The sequence below is a fragment of the Psammomys obesus genome, unplaced genomic scaffold (genome assembly GCF_907164565.1).
Source record: "Psammomys obesus unplaced genomic scaffold, mPsaObe1.curated_primary_1811, whole genome shotgun sequence".
Taxonomy (NCBI): domain Eukaryota; kingdom Metazoa; phylum Chordata; class Mammalia; order Rodentia; family Muridae; genus Psammomys; species Psammomys obesus.
In genome coordinates, this window is record NW_026591086.1 from 15,513,620 (window position 1) to 15,531,760 (window position 18,141).

General features: G+C 42.2%; 1 protein-coding gene across 2 annotated transcripts in view; it reads right to left on the minus strand.

Moving 5' to 3' along the window:
- Window positions 1-18,141, minus strand: part of Dgkh (diacylglycerol kinase eta) — a 155,285-nt gene that overhangs the window by 36,026 nt on the left and 101,118 nt on the right. For both annotated transcript variants that reach the window (XM_055609694.1, XM_055609695.1), the window contains exons 9-15: window positions 14,771-14,873; window positions 13,472-13,631; window positions 12,017-12,125; window positions 11,759-11,898; window positions 7,546-7,630; window positions 4,283-4,368; window positions 1,038-1,137 (exon numbers count right to left, since the gene is read on the minus strand). In XM_055609694.1, the coding sequence (XP_055465669.1) occupies window positions 1,038-1,137; window positions 4,283-4,368; window positions 7,546-7,630; window positions 11,759-11,898; window positions 12,017-12,125; window positions 13,472-13,631; window positions 14,771-14,873 (783 nt within the window). The remainder of the gene's footprint in view (window positions 1-1,037; window positions 1,138-4,282; window positions 4,369-7,545; window positions 7,631-11,758; window positions 11,899-12,016; window positions 12,126-13,471; window positions 13,632-14,770; window positions 14,874-18,141) is intronic.

The window sequence follows — 18,141 nt, forward strand, 5'->3', positions numbered from 1 at the left end:
CTTGGATTCATAGCAGCTGTGGTCACCTATACAAGGCCTGCATAAGATCAGCAGCTAAATATTCCAGTGTTGAGGAAGAGAAGGGTTCTGAAGGTCCCACCCCTAGCTCTCCTAAGGACCCACTGGCAGCTGATGACTTCTGGGGGAGGAGTTAGGGCTGTGGCCATTGGCAGATTCCCTACTCCAGTGGATGACCCCACACCCATGTCCACACATGAGGCAATAACTGTACTCAGGGGGATGAAAAAAATAATAATTATGAAAGGAGGGCATGAAGTTGGAAAGGAAATGTAATGGAGTTAGGACCCCAAGAGGAGTTAGGGGAGAGGAAGGGGCAGATATAGTCAAGATACAGTGTATATGTGTATAAAAATTCCAAAGACTACATTAAAATTTAAAGGAAAAAAAAAGCTTATTTCCACTTTCTTTTTTTCCCCCACTCAATCCGCTTGCTACAGCATGAACCTAAGGGGAAGAAATCCTTCCCAAGCCAAAGCTACCCAAGCCTTATGTAAAAAGGCCCTCTTATGAACTTTAGAAGTAAAGATTCTGGCTCGGAAAGTCAGTATGTCATCCTTATCTTAGCATCAGAAAGCTCATGAAGGGGAGAAAAGAAAAGAAACAGAACTTTGAAGGGCTCAAGTCTAGAGAATGGAAGGACTCGTTCTGGGAGGGAAATGGACCACCAAGGCTTGTCTGATGTGGAAAGCCAGGCCTCATTCAACAGGACCATGAGTCCCTTGACATCCTCCCCTGGCATGCTGACTGTATGTCCTTCAAGATGTCAATCACAGAGAAAGGAATGTGAATCAAAAACTTTGATTTGCTGAATACTTCCAGCAATGCAGCTTTTGTGACTGTTAAAGGTCAACCATAAACTAGAAGGTGTTTTTGTATATCCTCATACCTAGTTAAAAACATCATTTTTCCCCCTCTTTAGACATTTTGGCAAGAGCAAACCAAAGCAGTCTTTATAACACAGCTCAGCAACCATAATATCAATAAACAACTTAGCACCCTTGATGCGTTCCTCTTACTTTACTGGCCACAGCGTCGGCTACTACTGTATTTTCCAGTGTTTTGTCGTATGCCTTCTCCACTTTGGAAACGAAGTCTTTCACGGTTTCACAGAGTATCCTTTGAGGAAGAGAAATCGCACCGCTCAGGATCAGTGTGCTCTCGTGTACAAATTTATTTGAAAGCAAGCAAAGTCAAAGCACCCGGAACCATTTCTTTATGAGAACACACTTTTACCTGTGCTAGTACTTTGTGAGTGAAAAACAGATACACGAGTAAATCCGCTCTCCATCCTAATAGTCAGGCTGCACGGAACCACCCTCAAATGCCTAACTAAGGCTTACAAAGAATACTTTCAGATCACTTAAAAATAGCACAGTATCTTCCACAGCCTTTTCATGTTGAGCAGAAAGACAACATCTACAGGACAACATCTCCACTATCTACAGGACATACTGGACCTACTGGTTGGCAAATAGACATGTCGGTGGCACACTACTCCTGAAGAAGAGAGGGTATGTATTGTTACCAAGCTATCAGACACTGGAACTGAGTTATAGTCTCTGTAAACCCATCCGTTTCGCCCCTTTAAGATAAACAATGCAATAATCTACGAGCCTGATTCAATTTAGTTCTCATTTGTGTCAGCAAATATACGGCTTACTTGTTTGTTTCTTTTAATTACATTTGGTGTCTTTGCAAAAGAAATGGACTGGAAGAAAAAAAAATAATGTGAAACACATTTGCCTCTCAAAAAAAAAAAAGAGTGTACAAAATAACAAGCAGATTGGCATATGAATAGGTTAGTTCTGGCAAAAAGTGAACATTGATAGAAACATCTGTCATTGGTATAGATTAAAGAATCTGAAAAGAAAACTATTCTGGTAGTTTTTTTTTTTTTTTCTTTTACGTTCACAACTTTCTCCAGTAGGTGAGTAATGGCAGCTACCAGATACCCGAATACTACAAAAATCAAACCATGCAGCAGGCACAGGGTACACACGCATGCACGCACAGACACTCCAGACCTTTGAACTGGTTATCTGAATGCATTCTTCCTGACAGCCTTTGTTTTACTTCCTGCCTGGGGACTAGATCTGCTGGCCGTCTATCCCTCAGCCTGCTTCCTGATGCCAGAGACAGAACCCAGGCCTCACACATGCTACGCAAACACTCAGACCACTGTGCTGCAGGCACAATTAACACGGCATTGCCTGACATTTCAAATTGCAGTTTCTGTTCTCTATTTCTAAGTTTAACAAATTACGTGTGTGTGTGTGTGTGTGTGTGTACTTGCACGTCATGTATGTATGTATGTGTATCCACATTCATGCAGTGTCTGAAGGGACAAGAAGAAGGTGTCAGATACCCTGGAGCTGGACTTATAAATGCTTGTGAGCTGCCTTGCCTAACTATGGTCCTCTGCAAGAGCAGCAGACTTTAAGTGCTCAGCCAGTCACTCCAGCCCTTCAATTCAAATTCTTAGGGGAATTAAGAGAGCCTACTTTGCCATTTCTTAGACTCACTCATGTACTTCATGTATAATGTTTCTTCTTTGTTAATGTGTAATATACCTGTATTGAATTTCTTGAAATATGATGTCAGGCCATCATGGCGCTTCTCGTATGCGCCCTACCAGAAGATCCTCTGTGAAATTCCACTTCTGAGAGGAGACACTGGCATCCTCACCAATTTGTGTAACTCCAACCTGGCGGGCTCCGTCTTGCCATTACTGTTGTAACGGTTTGATCTAATTTCCTCCTGGGTTTGTGAGGAGGTGCACGCTGCAGCACTGGCTACTGCTGCTCTTGTGTGACCGCCTGAAGAGAAGGGGCTCTTCAGCCTATCATGGTACAAGGGAAAGGGGCAGCCAAGGCTTCTCCCTCAATTACCCTACCTCTCTGAGGGACACATAGGCTGAAGGAGCAGCCTGGTCCTGTGTACCTCGTGTGTAGAGGGCTGATGACTGATGTGTATGAGGGTGCTTGATGCTCAGATAGGGGGAACAACAGGAAGAGATGCTCTGCCTTGTGGTCCCTGTGGTTACACATTACAAAAGGAAATATAGGATATTTATATTCTGGAGGGATGACTTAATCTAAATAGTGAATTTAGAGTTTCTATCGTAAAATGTATACTTAAGGTGAGCCAGGTGGTGTGGATCTGTAATCTTATCCACTTTATGCAGGAGGATTCTAGGCTAAAGACTGCCTAGACTACAGTGCATTTAAGGTGAGGTCCTATTTAATAGACATGCATTTGATTCAGAGAGCAAGGCTGGCAAAGTCAAGTGTCTGCTGGAGCCAGGGGAGTAATAGGCAGGCTGAACCCAGGAAAGACAGGCAGGAAGAGCTGAGGCCTGAGCAATCTGAACATACATACATTTCTGTAAGCAACACTGATCACTAAACACACTCCAGCCGTCAGCTCTGCAACAGAGTGCTACCCCTCTCTCTCTGCATCAACCACAGTGGTGTGCTGCCCGAGCCATTTCCCCTTTCCTCTTCTTCAGTGCTCGTTCCTGCTCCTGGGAGATACATCCTCAAAAGAAGCTGTTATTACGCTTGCATCTCTGTTAGAAGCGAAGTCGTTTACGATGACTTATTTCGTGTTTCTTCTTCATTACAAGTGAAGTATGTAATAAACCGAAATTTGAGCTTTCCTCCTCAGTCTTCCACACTCCTTCTGGTCTTCTACCCCGCTGTTCCTTCCCTTCCTGCACAATAGCAGTTCGCTCGCTAAGCGGAATCCCTGGCTGCCTTTTTCAGGATGCAAGCATAGGATGCTTCGAAGGGAAACTGGAAACTCCACGTTTGGCTCCATGTATGGAATTAGCTAAAATGACTTGGAACTATATGGATTTTAAACATGCTGAGAAATGTGATTTTGACGAATCTATTTTCCTTTTAGTGATGTAAACAGTTGCTAAAAAGAAATATATATATGTGTGTGGGAAATACATGATAATGAGGTAGGATTTCCACGTTATACCTTCCACATAGACATTTAAACTCTTTTTTGCACTTTCCTGATTAAAAAAAATGTTTCCAAATAAGCAACAAAATACGCTCCCTCTGAATAGACTCCATACAGATGCTAATATGAATAAAGACTCCACTGCAAACTATTGTCTTTCATCCTTTAGATTACTTCAAGTATATTACTAAAGATCAGCGCCACAGATGGCATCACAGCCAGGAAATACTTTTCCTTTCATGTTCTCGCATAACTAAGCGCTTTCGTCATCCACAGCCCCGTGACTCACTTGGCAGATGATATGACCACAGCACGTTCATCAGAATTGAGGATTTTCGTGAGGTGATTCGCAACAGAGTCTTCGTAAATCGTCATCTGGAAAAGAAAACCCTATACTATATGATTGCCGCCCGTGTCTAGACAACCCAGTTATGAACACCGGGCAAGACAGGGCAAAGGCTGCCAGGAAAATTGTGTGTCACGGCGGGGAGGGTCATCATGCAAAATAAGAATTTACCTGACTCCCATTTTAAGGTCCTGGAGTTCTTTACATTTTTTAGAAAATCCAACTAAAATTCCATTGTTTTTTAAAGCTATATAAAAATGAACTATATATAAATATAGTGTGGCTAGAAGAAGCATTATTTAAAATAGGTACAGTGAAAACCAGATTATCACATACAAAACATGGGCCAAAAAAAAAAAGAAAAAAGAAAAGAAAACAAACCCCTAGAAATGCAAGTAGAATAACCCAGTGATTGACATTCAACTTCCTCATGGACCCAGAGAATGCAAACTGAAACCACACACAATGGCTAAAATGTGGATAACAGCAAATGGAACCTGTAAGTGGCACAGCATGACGGCAGTACAAACCTCTCCTCCATGAAAACTGAGAGGTCCTTGGAAGCTGTGGGACAGTGTCTGTGAAAGCTGAACATAGGCCTAACACCAGAGGACCAAGAAACTCAAGTTCTACATACTCACCCCAAAGAAACAGATGTGTGTGCACCAAAAGACATGGGCTAGACAGAACATCCACACCGTTCTGAACGCAATGTATTTTGTTCAGTGGAAACAAATACTATAGGACACTAGGAAGGAATGAGTCATAGTGCCTACGGGACAGAGGAATCACTCTCCTAAACCAGACAGAACTAGTCTAGGCTGTAGGCTGTTAGAAGTGAGTGGCCATCCATGAAATGTGTGTGTGTGTGTAGGGGGGTATCTCACAAGGGCAGGTGAGGGGCTTGTCAGGCACTTAATGCTGTCTTGTGAGCTGGGTGTCAGTTACACAGGTTTGTCTAATTTGTGAAAAATGCCCCAAGCTATACATCTAAGAAATGCATACTTTTCTATTTATACATTACACTTCAGTAATATATATATATATATATATATATATATATATATATATATATATATATATTTAAATGCAATTGTGTAGTCATATAGTCTGTTAAGTACCCATAAAATTATGTAAATAATTATTTCTCTTAGACCAGTGGGGCTCAACCTTCCTAATGCTGCAACCCTTTAATACAGTTCCTTGCATGGTGACCCCAACCATAAAATTATTTTGTAGCTACTTCATAACTACATAATCTTGCTGCTGTTATGAATTGTAATATAAATATCTGATATTCGATCCCCACTGAGGTCACCACCCACAGGCTGAGAACCACTGTCTTCGGACAGTGAAGCACACTGCGTTACCCAATGTGCCACGTCTCCTTTTCTGTTGGACTCAGAGCTTAACATCCTATTAAAGGAGCGCATCTTCATAATATATAAAATACGCGCTATCTAAAGAGCCTCGTATACAGTCTTCTGCCAAATGTTTTCTTCATATGCATGCCATGTCATAAACTCACAATTTCCCAATAAAAATTCAGGCTGGTCTCTGATGTCCTTTCACCTTGCTCAGACATCTTTTCAGCCCTTTTTGCCCATTAGCATCACTTTATTCACACATAATCGAAGTCGCAGTAAATATTCTCCTCCACTGTGTCATTGTGACCGGCATCTTTCCAAAGAAATCTCGCTTTAAATTTATGGTCAAGTCCACTGGTGGCTAATTTTCAATTTCTACCTCACCTCCTTCAAATGCAGACCATACCTGGAAAAGCAATTTTACTCCAGAGCAGCTGAGGGCCTCCCAAGTACGATAATGCACTAACTCTCTAATCTCTTGGTTTAAATACGAGAATCTGTACCTTTAAAGATCAGGACAACGAAAACACATCTTTTAAAAAATACGCGAAAAGGGACAATATTCCTAAGAGATCAGTTTATTCTCTTCCCTGCAGAGTAGATAGTATATGGCATGGCCACTAATGCTATGAACAAATGCATTAATTAATGCCACTGATTAATTTATTAATTACTGATATTTAATTAATGCTCCGTGAAGCTTATATGTATTTGTTTACTAAAGATATTCAAAGACAGAAACATACTTCTTTCTGAGGAAGAAGATAATATGTCAAAGGACAGAATTTATAGATGCTACTTTTAATCTACTACAGTGTCACTTAGCAGCCTCAGGACTTCCCCTCCTCATTTTGGAAAAAGAAATAATGACATTAATGAAAAGTGCTACAGAGAATGGCTTCTAGAAAAACAGGCATGGTAGGTATATTCAGATAGAATAATATAAAAATTGAAAGTTTCACTGGATATTAAGCAGTAAATATATTCACCTTAGCAGTTGAGTATCTTTAGGTGACTGGGATGTACATTATTTCTGCTTTCCATTTCATGTGATTTACTACTTTTTCATGTTTTAGAACTTTTAAAATACTTTCATATCTGAAAAATACATTTATCTTCTCTAAGGATGGTCCTGTCTTACTTTTGACAAGATATGATTTTTCTCAATGGCAAAACAAAAATTTCAGCTCTAAAAAGGTAAAATTTCCTAGAGGAAAAAAATATACTGTTGTAGAGCAAAAGGCCTTAACGAGTCAGAGCTAATTTCCTGGAAGCCAGACTGTATTAAGTTTCCACTGCCCTGAGGTTTAAACATATCTGAAAATTTTAGACGCTAGTGGTCTGTAGCAGAGATAGAAGGAAATGAGCAGCATTTCTTCCTTTGCTTGCTCAGGATCAATGTGCTTATCCCCTTCAAAGAACAGGCAAACTGGAAGACAGAAACAGCACCATCTTCCAGCCAGGAGTACTGGCTCATGGGTGGGAGGGGCTTACTGGAGCTGGGCTGAGACCTAATAAACAGACAGTGCTCACGGCTGATGCAGAAGATGTGTGAGCACTGACTAGAGGCTGCTAACTGCTGGCCTCCTGGGGCATGAGAATGCAACCTTGTATGCCTGGTGCTCTCTATACATCAGCATCATTAAATCTCCATGTTACACATGAAGTGGTGAGGTCCAGGAAGGCCAGTGACTTAGGGTTCATGGTCAAAGAGGACCCTAACATTGATCCAAGGGATCCTGTCTCTGGGGGAGAAGACTGGATGCAGTCACCATGGCCATCTCCCCCATCCCCAAGACAACCCATTTCAGATGGTCAGTAAATAAAGATTAGTCTTACATAAAATCCTTCAGACGCTTCCGCTGGTTCAGGAAGTAGAGACGCCTTTGCTGGCAATTTGAGTTCATACGTCATAATACTCCACCTAATGGGAGAAAATCCTTTGGTCTAAAATTTCTTTAAATCTTCATAAACTATTTCCATGTCATATAATACATACAAAAATACATACATACATACGTACATACATTTGTGGCCTACAGTTTTATTCTCAAACTGAGGTTGAAACAGATAATTCCATAAAACATTCATAGTTTATGATTTCTAACATTTCTCTAGTTAGTGGCGCCCAAACATTCCAACACCAGGTGACAGCAGGAAATTCTGGTCATCCCGTGACTTACTATTCTTGATGAAATGCATTCTAGCTTTCTTTTCTTCTCTTCCACTTTCTAATAAGGCTTATTGAAAAGCACTAAGTAGATTATATGTTATTAATGAGCCACAACCCAGAGTTCTAAAAACTAATGTCCTAGATTAAATAAATGCCTATTACCTATGAAAATAAAGCATTTCTCATGTAGCAACTGCTCCTGGCAAAAAGAAATGTGAGTGAGTGAGTGTGAGTGTGTGTGTGTGTGTGTGTGTGTGTGTGTGTGTGTGTGTGTGATAAAAATGGGGTAAACAGTCCTTAATTTAAGAAGCAGTAATGTAATATAATGGGATAAAAAGGAAATTTTATTTCAAATGTTGAATCTTTTGAAAAAGCAATTTGGGATAATTCCAGTTAATATTTAAAACAATTCCAAATTTGCGGAGTATAATGGGTCAGGACATTAATATAATCTAACAAGATGAGAGATAAAGAATTTTTATAGAAGCATTATAAATACAATATTACAACACATGACTTTTATAAAAAGCATACACAGCCAATGATGGAACCTACAGGAAAATTCTAAAGTCAATATTTAAATATATCCCAGTGTATCATTCACATTAAGGAGACTAAATCTTCACATAAAAACCCAAACTTCCAGCAACTTCCCAATAGGCATGTGTTATTTAAACTATGTGAAATAAACAGTTATTTGTAGCTACTATTTAATGCTCGACATGAAAACATAAACTCTGGGGAATTGGCTGCAAGGCTGTAGCACCCGCTCTGAAAGCATGAAGATAAGAGTTCAGATCCGTAGAGTTCATATAAATGCGGAGTAGGAGAGCTGGCCCTGCCTGTAATTCCAACCGAAGAAGACAGGAGCTGGCCAGCAAGAGTAGCCATCTCAGCCAGCTCTGGGTTGAAATGGACGAAAAAGGTGGGAGAACAATCAAGGATGGTTCCCAACCTCAAGCTCAGGACTTCATAATCACGTGCAAGCACACACAGAAACACACACACACAAAGGCACACAAGCAAAAGAAGAAAAAAAAAAGAAAACATTACAAATAAAATCATAATTATATGCTCTTCTATCCATCACGCAGCATATGCTGAACATCTCAAAGGGAAAGAAAGGCAGGGTCCAGATACACAAGAGTCAACAGGCTTCCCAATGAAGCACGCACGCTGGCACAGAAACTAGAAATCGCAGTGCCTGGTAAGACTGCAAATACCCAAGTAAGAGAAACCCGCAATCAGAAACGTGAAAGTCAAGCTTTCACGTTGCGGCTGAACTTCTTCTCTCGTCAAAAGAGAAGAGTCAGGAAAGGATCCCACCTAACCATAACCTTCCGAGCTGCATCTCCCTCCTGGATAGGGAATTCCCAGAAAACAGGAAGAGGAGGCAGCCAGAGAAGAAAGAGTGGGGCTGGCTATGTGACTCTGATGGTGTCAAGAATACAGATGGCAATGTTAGCTCATTTGGGGCGGTAGTGATGGCAACATAAAATGAGTACAACAGGAAGACAGGCAAATGGGCTGGATGATTCCTGCTCCCGCTGTCTCCAGAAGCCTGTGTCTGATCTTTGTAAAACAGTCACAATGATGCTTTTGTGAACCAAGTCACAGGAGAGCACTAAAGATCAAGTAAGTACTATTGAAAAGCCAATGCAATGCAGAATATTACACTGATTTTTTTCATCCATTTTTTTCACAGGACTAGGATCACTTGTTTTGTTGTTGTTGTTTGTTTGGTTTTTTTGCTTTTCACAAACAGTAAAGCCACAAAAAACAAAAAAAAAACAAAAACAAAAACAAAAAAAACAATTGTAGTGAAGAGCCTCACCTTTGGTCTGCTCTTTTCAGCACGCCAGTGGACGGCAACGAGTTTGACCTCAGGGATGCTATTTCTCAGCTAACCACTTGGGGGAGTGAATTTCTATAAAACATTTCCTAGGCCACATCAGGTCAGCCCTTTAAATCTGTCTCAAGAAGAAGCATTTACAATACTGTGTTGGGGCTGGTAAGAGGGCTCACTGAGTAAAGGTGCTTGCCAATACGCCTGATGACCTGAGTTACATCCCCAAGACCCACAGTTCAAGGACAAAAGTGACTCTCAAAAGACCTCCACACCCTTAATGCGACAAATGCAGGAACATGCACACAATTAAATAGAAAAAGATCTTTAAGAAATACTCTGTGTTGTTTGGTAAGCAAAGTATCGAACCATTTAGGAAATTACTTTCAGCTCTTTCTCTCACTTGTCCCTTCTGTTCCGTTGTGTACGAATGAAGTGTGGATGTGTGCATGTCCTGAACAGGAGTTCAGGTGTGCATGCGCCACAGCCTGTGTGTGGAGATCCGGGGACAACCTTGTGTGCTGGTCCTCACTTTCCACCTTGCTGGGGACTTGGTCTCCTTGCTCACAGCTGTCTATGCCAGGAGAGCCAGCCTGTGAACTTCTGGGGCCTCTCCTGCTCCCTCCTCCACTGTATTACAGACAGGGCTTTGAACGGGCTCTGGGAACCAAGTTCAGGCTTACAGAGCAAGGGCTTGAGCGGCGGAGCCACCTCCTCACACCCCACCTCTTTTTTTTATCCCCCCCCCCCTTTCCTTTCTTTCTAAACTCCAGTCTCTTTTAAGGATTGGAGATTCTGAATCTAGCTTCAGCCCAGGTTATAAATCATTATGGCCCAGCTAAATGAGTGTCACCTTCATGCAGTGTTGGATAAATACAGGCTTAGGGTTCTACCATTCAGGTCTACTTCTCAGTATGTCGTCAGCAAGGGAAGCAAGCCTCACAACCTTACGGCATGACAGACAAGGTCACCACACCGAGGTTAGGGCTCGTCTGAGGGTGATTACATTTTGGACTGGCGGCTCCCTGATGCGATTTTGTTTTCAGGAAGAGTTCCACAGATGGCTAATCCTATCAAAGTTGTTTTGATTCATGCGAGCTCAAGCCTGTAATGATATTTTGGTATCTGTCTTGTCCTCTTGAGGGTGGGGTAGTTATGGCTTGGTGAATCTTGTTTTTCCCTAAACCCAAATTTTAAATGCCTTCACCACAGCAGTTAGGTTACAAACGCCGCGACTTCTGTTTTACACATGGGCATTCATGATGGAGGAGAAGGTGAGGAGAGGAGAAAAGGCGGGGAGGGGAGGGGAAGAGATCCAGGACAGTATAAACAGTGACAGGTCCTGTATCTTCATGTGTGTTCCTAATAATGCCCTCTGTCTCTGACACAGGATCCAGGTTTTCTCTCTCTTCTCTCTCTTGTTCTCTCTCTCTCTCTCCTATCCTCTCTTCTCCTTTCTCCCACCCATGGCAAACATTCTATTTTTGAGCCACATCCCCAGCCTGGGCAGGACTTGATTAACTCAGAAGACTCTCCAGCAAACTGAAGGTGACAAAGCTTTTCTCAGGTTTTTTTTTTTTGGAACCACAAGATGATGGGTCTTATTATTCCATTCATCAGGAACTGTAAAGTTAACTTTTCAGCTTTCTGACTTAAACAGTGGTTAAAATTAATTGGAATTCCTGGGCATGGTGGTGCACTCCTATAATACTGGTACTCAAGGACAATAAGACAGGGCATCTCAAGTTTGAGGTCAGCCTGAGTTAAGGAGTCAAACCCTATCCCCAAGTCTCAACAAAACAAAAGCTAGGAACTACTACATTTAAATAATGAATTCAGTGAAACCATTTCTTTAGGTGTTTGCCATCCATCCATGCATTCATTCATTCATTCAAAATCATCCATCATTAAGTGTCTACTTTGTCAGGTTCTATCCAGGATCCCAGTAATCAATGAACAAGACCAGGAAGTTTGGAGTTAAGAGTTAGGAAAATTCAAAGTATCAAATAACTTCTTGTTGACGTTGTTTTTACCTGTCCAACATTTTGGTGCTGGCTCGTTCCAGCTTCTCTAGTATCTGAGGAAGTTGCGTGTCATCATCATACGACCCTCCCCAGCCAAGGACTCGAGCAAGGTCATTGCCTGTCCCCAGCGGCAACACCCCGACCTGGCACTGCAAGAGAGCGCAACGGTGACATTGTCAGGTGAACTAGTAAACAAGAGCCTGGGGCTCGAGGCTAGCTTAAGCTACACAGCAAGACCCCATCTCAAGCACCCCGGCGCATACTTGCCTGTTTATTCAAGTTCAGCTTATCAATCTCTGATAAAACCCAGCCTACACTTCCATCGCCCCCACAGACAAGGATCCGGAAGGTGTCAAACTTCTGAAATAATCTTAAGCTGAAAGTAAAACAGTTATTTTTAGTGCAAGTACATAAAAAAAAAATCTTCTTCAATTACTATTCATGTTATACTCATTATTATCCACATTCATATTAAATACAAAAATTCTTATGTAAAAATTATCTAGAGTGCAATAGTAACCCTAACCCCTAACCCTGAATTAAAAAAATAGTTATAAGCAGAAGTGGAGATAAATTGGCGGGGGGGGGGGGGGTGGGTGAGAAAAGCAAAAGTGAAACAGAGCCAGGAAAGAGAACTAAAGGTAGAATAGGCAGTGGAGTGCTGGCTTTTCCATTACAGGACATGTCATTATGTAATTTCCTGAGGGATTACAAGCCAAGGGAGAACCACATCAGAGGTGCGGGGGACACTGAGGCTACTCCTGCCAGCCCTCACCAATGCATGGCTCTCAACATCCTCCCTACTCCTAGTCTCAGACCTTCCTTTTACTTCAATCTCCCTTTGTGTCATTCTGTCCACTCCCCACTGTCCCTTGGTAAACCTCAGGTCCTGTGCTACAGCCTCCAGAAAGAGAAACCTCTCTCACACATGAGAGATGTCCAAAGGCTAACAGAATAAATGGCTCCTCCATGAGAAGATATCATACCACCCCCACAGAAAAACCATGCACAGGCACTGAAAGGGGGTGAGGTACCCCCCCAAGGCATATCCCCCACAAAGAAGATGCTATGCAGTTCATACTCATTTTCAGACTTTAGGTTATACTGCATCACAGGAAGATCAAAGGACACTCAACACAAGTCCCTTATGTATCTGAAGTCAGCCTGAGACCCTTCAGGACTAAGGGCTCACTATCTGTTTGATACAAGACATACAACTAAAATACTTTTATACATTTTGGAATTTGGAAGTTCTGATAACAGGTTTGGAATTGATATAAGGAAGTTGAATAACATCAGAAAAGTTGTGTAAAAATCTCTAATTAGGGAGCACATCTTTAATCCAAGTACTCAGGAGGGAGCACCAGACCATTCCCGGTGAGTTCCAGACCAGCCTAATCTACACAGAGCTCCAGGCCATTCAGGGCCTCATAGCCCTGCCTCAAAAACCAACAACAAAAACAAAACAAGCAAATAAAAACAATAATAATAATAATAACTTTTTTTTGAGACAGGGTTTCTCTGTGTAGCCTTGGCAGTCCTGGACTCACTCTGTAGACCAGGCTGGCCTCAAACTCACAGAGATCGACCTGCCTCTGCCTCCCTGAGTTCTGTGATTAAAGGCACATGTGAAAACTATAATTTTCATGAGCAGAAGGGCCAGGCACATCTCACCCTTATAACTGTATTTTACTTAAGTAGGATTTCTCATTAATGAATTACCCTAAGTGAGGCCCTCCGTTCATTAAATCGAACACCTGAGCCGGGTTGAGCAACTGTTTAAAGCGACGAAGGAACTTTACTCCCTGATTATCTCCACTCTTAGAATTGACGAACACCAAGAGAGGACTGACACAGAATGAAAAGGTCGCTCTACAGAAACCTGAAAAACAAACCCAGGGACAAGATTAATATGTACATTTTCCTCTCTTAAATTATTAACAGACATTTAGAAAAAGAAAGAGAAATGGGCAAAAATAAGGAGCCATCCTTACTGCTGGCACACTACTGTAATCTAATCCCCCAACTGAGCTGAGTTTATATTTGTATCCTAGCAATATAAAACTTGTATTTTAGAACATGCTCTGCAGTGAAAAATTATACCAAAGACAATAAAAACCTCAGTCACGGAGTTTTTGAAATGGACTACACATTACCAATATTTATAAGAAAAGCAAATCTAGGCTATGGGTTCATAGTTGTTAAAAAAAAAAAAAACCCATGTTCATACTTGGTGGTTTTATAATATTCTAATTGTTCTTTGCAGAGGCCTGAGGAAATACTTTCAAATTTATAATAAACAACGGATACATCTGGGATGGGCAGAGCTATCAAGAACACATCCTGTGAGCCTTACATCTGCATACGCAACTATGTTAAAAGCCTGGGCATGGAGGGCAGCAGAAAACTAAAACAACACATTGCAAAAGCCATTTGTAACATGGCTTGCAGGGAAGGAAGTAATGAATGTCCTATTCTAAAACTAGTGATGGTAGAAAATTTCCTCAGCACTTAAGAGTTAAGCCTCGTCAGATTCTAGAAATAGCAGATGCACTTAGAGGAATACAAATTCCTGCAATGAAATTACAGGAGAGCAAATTTTAATAGTAGCCCACGCTAATGGGCAGTTTCAATTATGGGGAAAGAACACACATAAATTAACCTTTTAGGAGTTCAGTACAAAATGATAATCTTCTTCATCACTGGGATGCAACAGAAAGTCTAAAAAGTCTTAGGCATGATGATCTGGCAAATGTGTTAATGGCTGCGCCACAACTTCCATTTCAAAATATTCATTTGGGCTGGGGATGTGGCTCAGTGGCGGGTCGCATCTGGCTCTTCAAAAGCCTAGGTTTTATCGCCAGCAACACAAAGACTAATTAGTTAGTTAAAGAACCAAATATTCCTCCCAGCATTTATAAAAACTGCCCAGAATAGCCAATTACAGTTTATTTATCACAGGAAAGTAAGCCAACAGCAAATAGGCCAGAAATGCCCGTACTCGACACTGCTGCTACGTACCGTCAGAATCTGTGCTATTCAGTGCAATCGGAGGTATGATGGACACTTTACACTGGCCTAGAGGACAGACGGGATGGTACAAGTCTTTGCAGGCGGTATGTACCTAATAGCAAACAAAGAAACCTTCAAGAACTGGAAAAGCAACAAATCAAAGCCTCGCTGTTATAAACTACATCTATAGACCTGCTTGCTCGGGATAAATACCATTATACAAGATTCGGTGATTAGCGAACCACTAAAGGTGCATTTACCCTTCGGGGCGACAGGCTAGCACTGTACGTGCGACACTCTGGTCTGTGGTATCTACTCCTGTGGTTGAGTAAAAATAAGTAACACGTAGTTAGTGCACGCCCAGTGAAGGAAAGCAGCAGGAGATGAGGAGTGGGAAGAAGAGAGATACAGGGGAGGGAAGAGGGGGGAGGAAGAAGGAAGGGTATCAGTATCATGTCCATAAAATTTAATAAAAATAAATACTGCAATGTATAAGCTCTTTCTGCAGTGATCCTACAACCTTCTAATCAAATTTATCTTAGTTTATTTATTTGCATATGGTATTATAAGCCCATCCATGACTATTTCCTCAGCTAGACCAGTGCTGTGCAAGGCACAGGAGGGAAGCAGAAAACTCAAGCCCAAACTGGAGATTATCTGAGTAAGAAAACACAGGGTTAATTCACCATGGAGGAGCCTCGCTCCTCAGAATGCTTTGTGTGTCCACCAAAGAGCCTTTCAAACATGTCAGCTAGTCAAGTAAACTAGCTGGTCCATGAGCCCTAATTTGATATGGCTTTATTTAATTGGTCCTTTAAGAACTATGTGCAATAACTAAGCCAAACTTTTCAAGAAGATAAATAAAGTTTAATGGAAATTTTCATTCTTCTGATGCCTATGTGGGGGCAATTCTCAATTATGGCATAATAAATTAACACAAATGTATCTTAGAAAAATTAGTGTGCCCAAATAGTTTTTTGTTTTTGTTTTATTTTGCATCCAAGACAGGGTTTCTCTGCATAGCTCTGGCTGTCCTGGAACTCATTCTGTTGACCAGGCAAGCCTCAAACTCAGGGATCCACCTGCCTCTGCCTCTCGAGTGCTGAGATTAAACCATTTCCTGGTCAGACAGTTTCAATTAAAAATGTGTGGCAAGCGTGGAGCAACAAAGAAAGAGATCTACAACAATGCTGCCTGAGAAAAGCTGAGCTAAAGTACACAGGCACTCTTCCTTAAATCACAGGCTGAATCAGCAGGGTAGTAGAACTTCCAGCTTTGGTCGGGTTCTCCTTTGCCTTGTTTGGCCCTTTTGTCCTAGGTGACAGTACAAAAGCACTGTACCAGCTATCCTCCTGTGCGATCTGTCAAAAGCCAAAATAACAAGCACACCAATAAATGACAGAGTACAGGAAGTAGGAGGCCAAGAGAGCTGTCACAGGGGAATGGTGACAGCAATCGGTATGTGTAACTGACACAGGATAGGGCAGAAATAATTACGGTGAGAGTGAAGTTTGCCAGGGGTAAGGAAAGGCCGCCAGACTGCCCGCCATGCATCGCCTATAACAGCAATACCACTGTATACAACTGTTTGAAGTGCAGAATGAACTCCTGAGTACAGTCTCATTAGCTCAGACTGTTAAGCACTGCTTAAAGCTCCTGAACATGTAAACGTGCGTGCATGTACGCTGCAGGCGAAGACAACGTGAACGAAGCCTCTCTGAACTACTTCATCACACACTGAAGTGCTTTCAGAAAGTGAGAAATGAACAGCTAAGCCCCAGAGGAGAGAAACAGCAATAAATGCACAGCTAATAGAGACAGCAGGAAATGGGGGGGGGGGGGAGCGCTGAGCCCACAAAAGAAATGGTAGGTGAAACGATGACTTAAAATGCTGCCTGTGCTGGGAACTGGAGGGATGGGGAGTGGCTGGGAACAGTCCAGTTCCCAGCACAGATGAGGTGATTTACAACCTTCCTTAACTCTGGTTTCAGGGCATCTGGTGCCGTCTTCTGGCCTCCGTGGGCACCAGGGGCACACACACACAGTGCACTTAAGCACATTCAGGCAAAACACTCAAATACATAGAACGAAAGTAATGTCTCTTTTGAAAATGTTATTAGTGTGTGGTGTTCCTTTAAAACAGGCTGTGGTGTCAGAGGCTCGAGGGGTTAGGTTCAACCAAGACACGAAAGACACCTGCGACAGCCTACGCATTATAAAGTCATGCTGGTGACCATGCTGTGAGCTTGACACCCGCTAGGGGCATCTTGGAAGCAGGAAGTTCAACTGAGAAAATGTCTTTATAAGACTGGCCTGTAGGACAGCCTGCGGGGCATTTTCTTGATTGGTGATTGAGGTGAGAGCCCACCCAGTATAAGGAATGCCGTCCCTGGGCTGGTGGTCCTGGGTGGTGTCAGAGAACAGGCTGAGCAAGCCGTGATGAGCAAGCCAGTACGCAGTTCTTCTCTGTGGAATCTGCTTCCCTCCTCCAGGTTCCTGCCTTAAACTCTTGCCCTGGTGTCCATCAGTGATGGACAGCCATAGGCCCCATAAGCCAAACAAACCCTTTCCTTCCCACTTGCGCTTTGCTGTCTTTATCCCAGCAACAGAATCCTAACGAAGATAGAAGTGAAACGGAGGAGAAATCAACACATGTGCCATTTGTAAGACAAAATGATGACAAACAGCAAGGCGCCGGGACAAAGAGAGTCACGGTCGATTTAAAAGCTGGAAGCGCAGGTCACCCATCAGACCTGACTGAAACGCTGCAGGATTTACTCTGCCCTGAAAAGTCAGCCTCATTAATTCTATAATCAACACGTCAGACTCATTCCCTTTGTGCCTTCTCCCAATCTGCTTCACACTTAACAAAAGAAATGGGTTTTCCACATTTAAAGTGTGTGTGTGTGTTGGGGGGCGGGGGTTAACTTCCAGATTTTAAATACCAACATTAAAAAGACGGAAAGACTCAAAACGCCACTGAACAAATCGACCCAGTGGAAGCCATCACTGCCGTGGCAGGACAGCACAGCCAACAACAGTACAGTGGACGTGGTTGCCCGGCCCAGCGCTGTCTGCCTGTGCCTCTCCTCATTTGATCAGAAACCCTCTCCTCATAACATCTGACAGAAAGGAGACCGTTCTTTGATTCATATGCAAATTTAAAAATTTATTTATCTAACACTCACGTAACTTCAGTCACATCAGTGCGTAGGCAGACAGAATTTGGTATTGCGTCAGAGAACAGACAAAGGGCTGCAAAATTACATTTCGTATATCAACAATAACGTGGTAGCCTCTTGGAGCAGGGCTTTCTAAGAGTGCCATAGCTTAAGTTGTGTGTGTGTGTGTGTGTGTGTGTGTGTGTGTGTGTGTGTGTG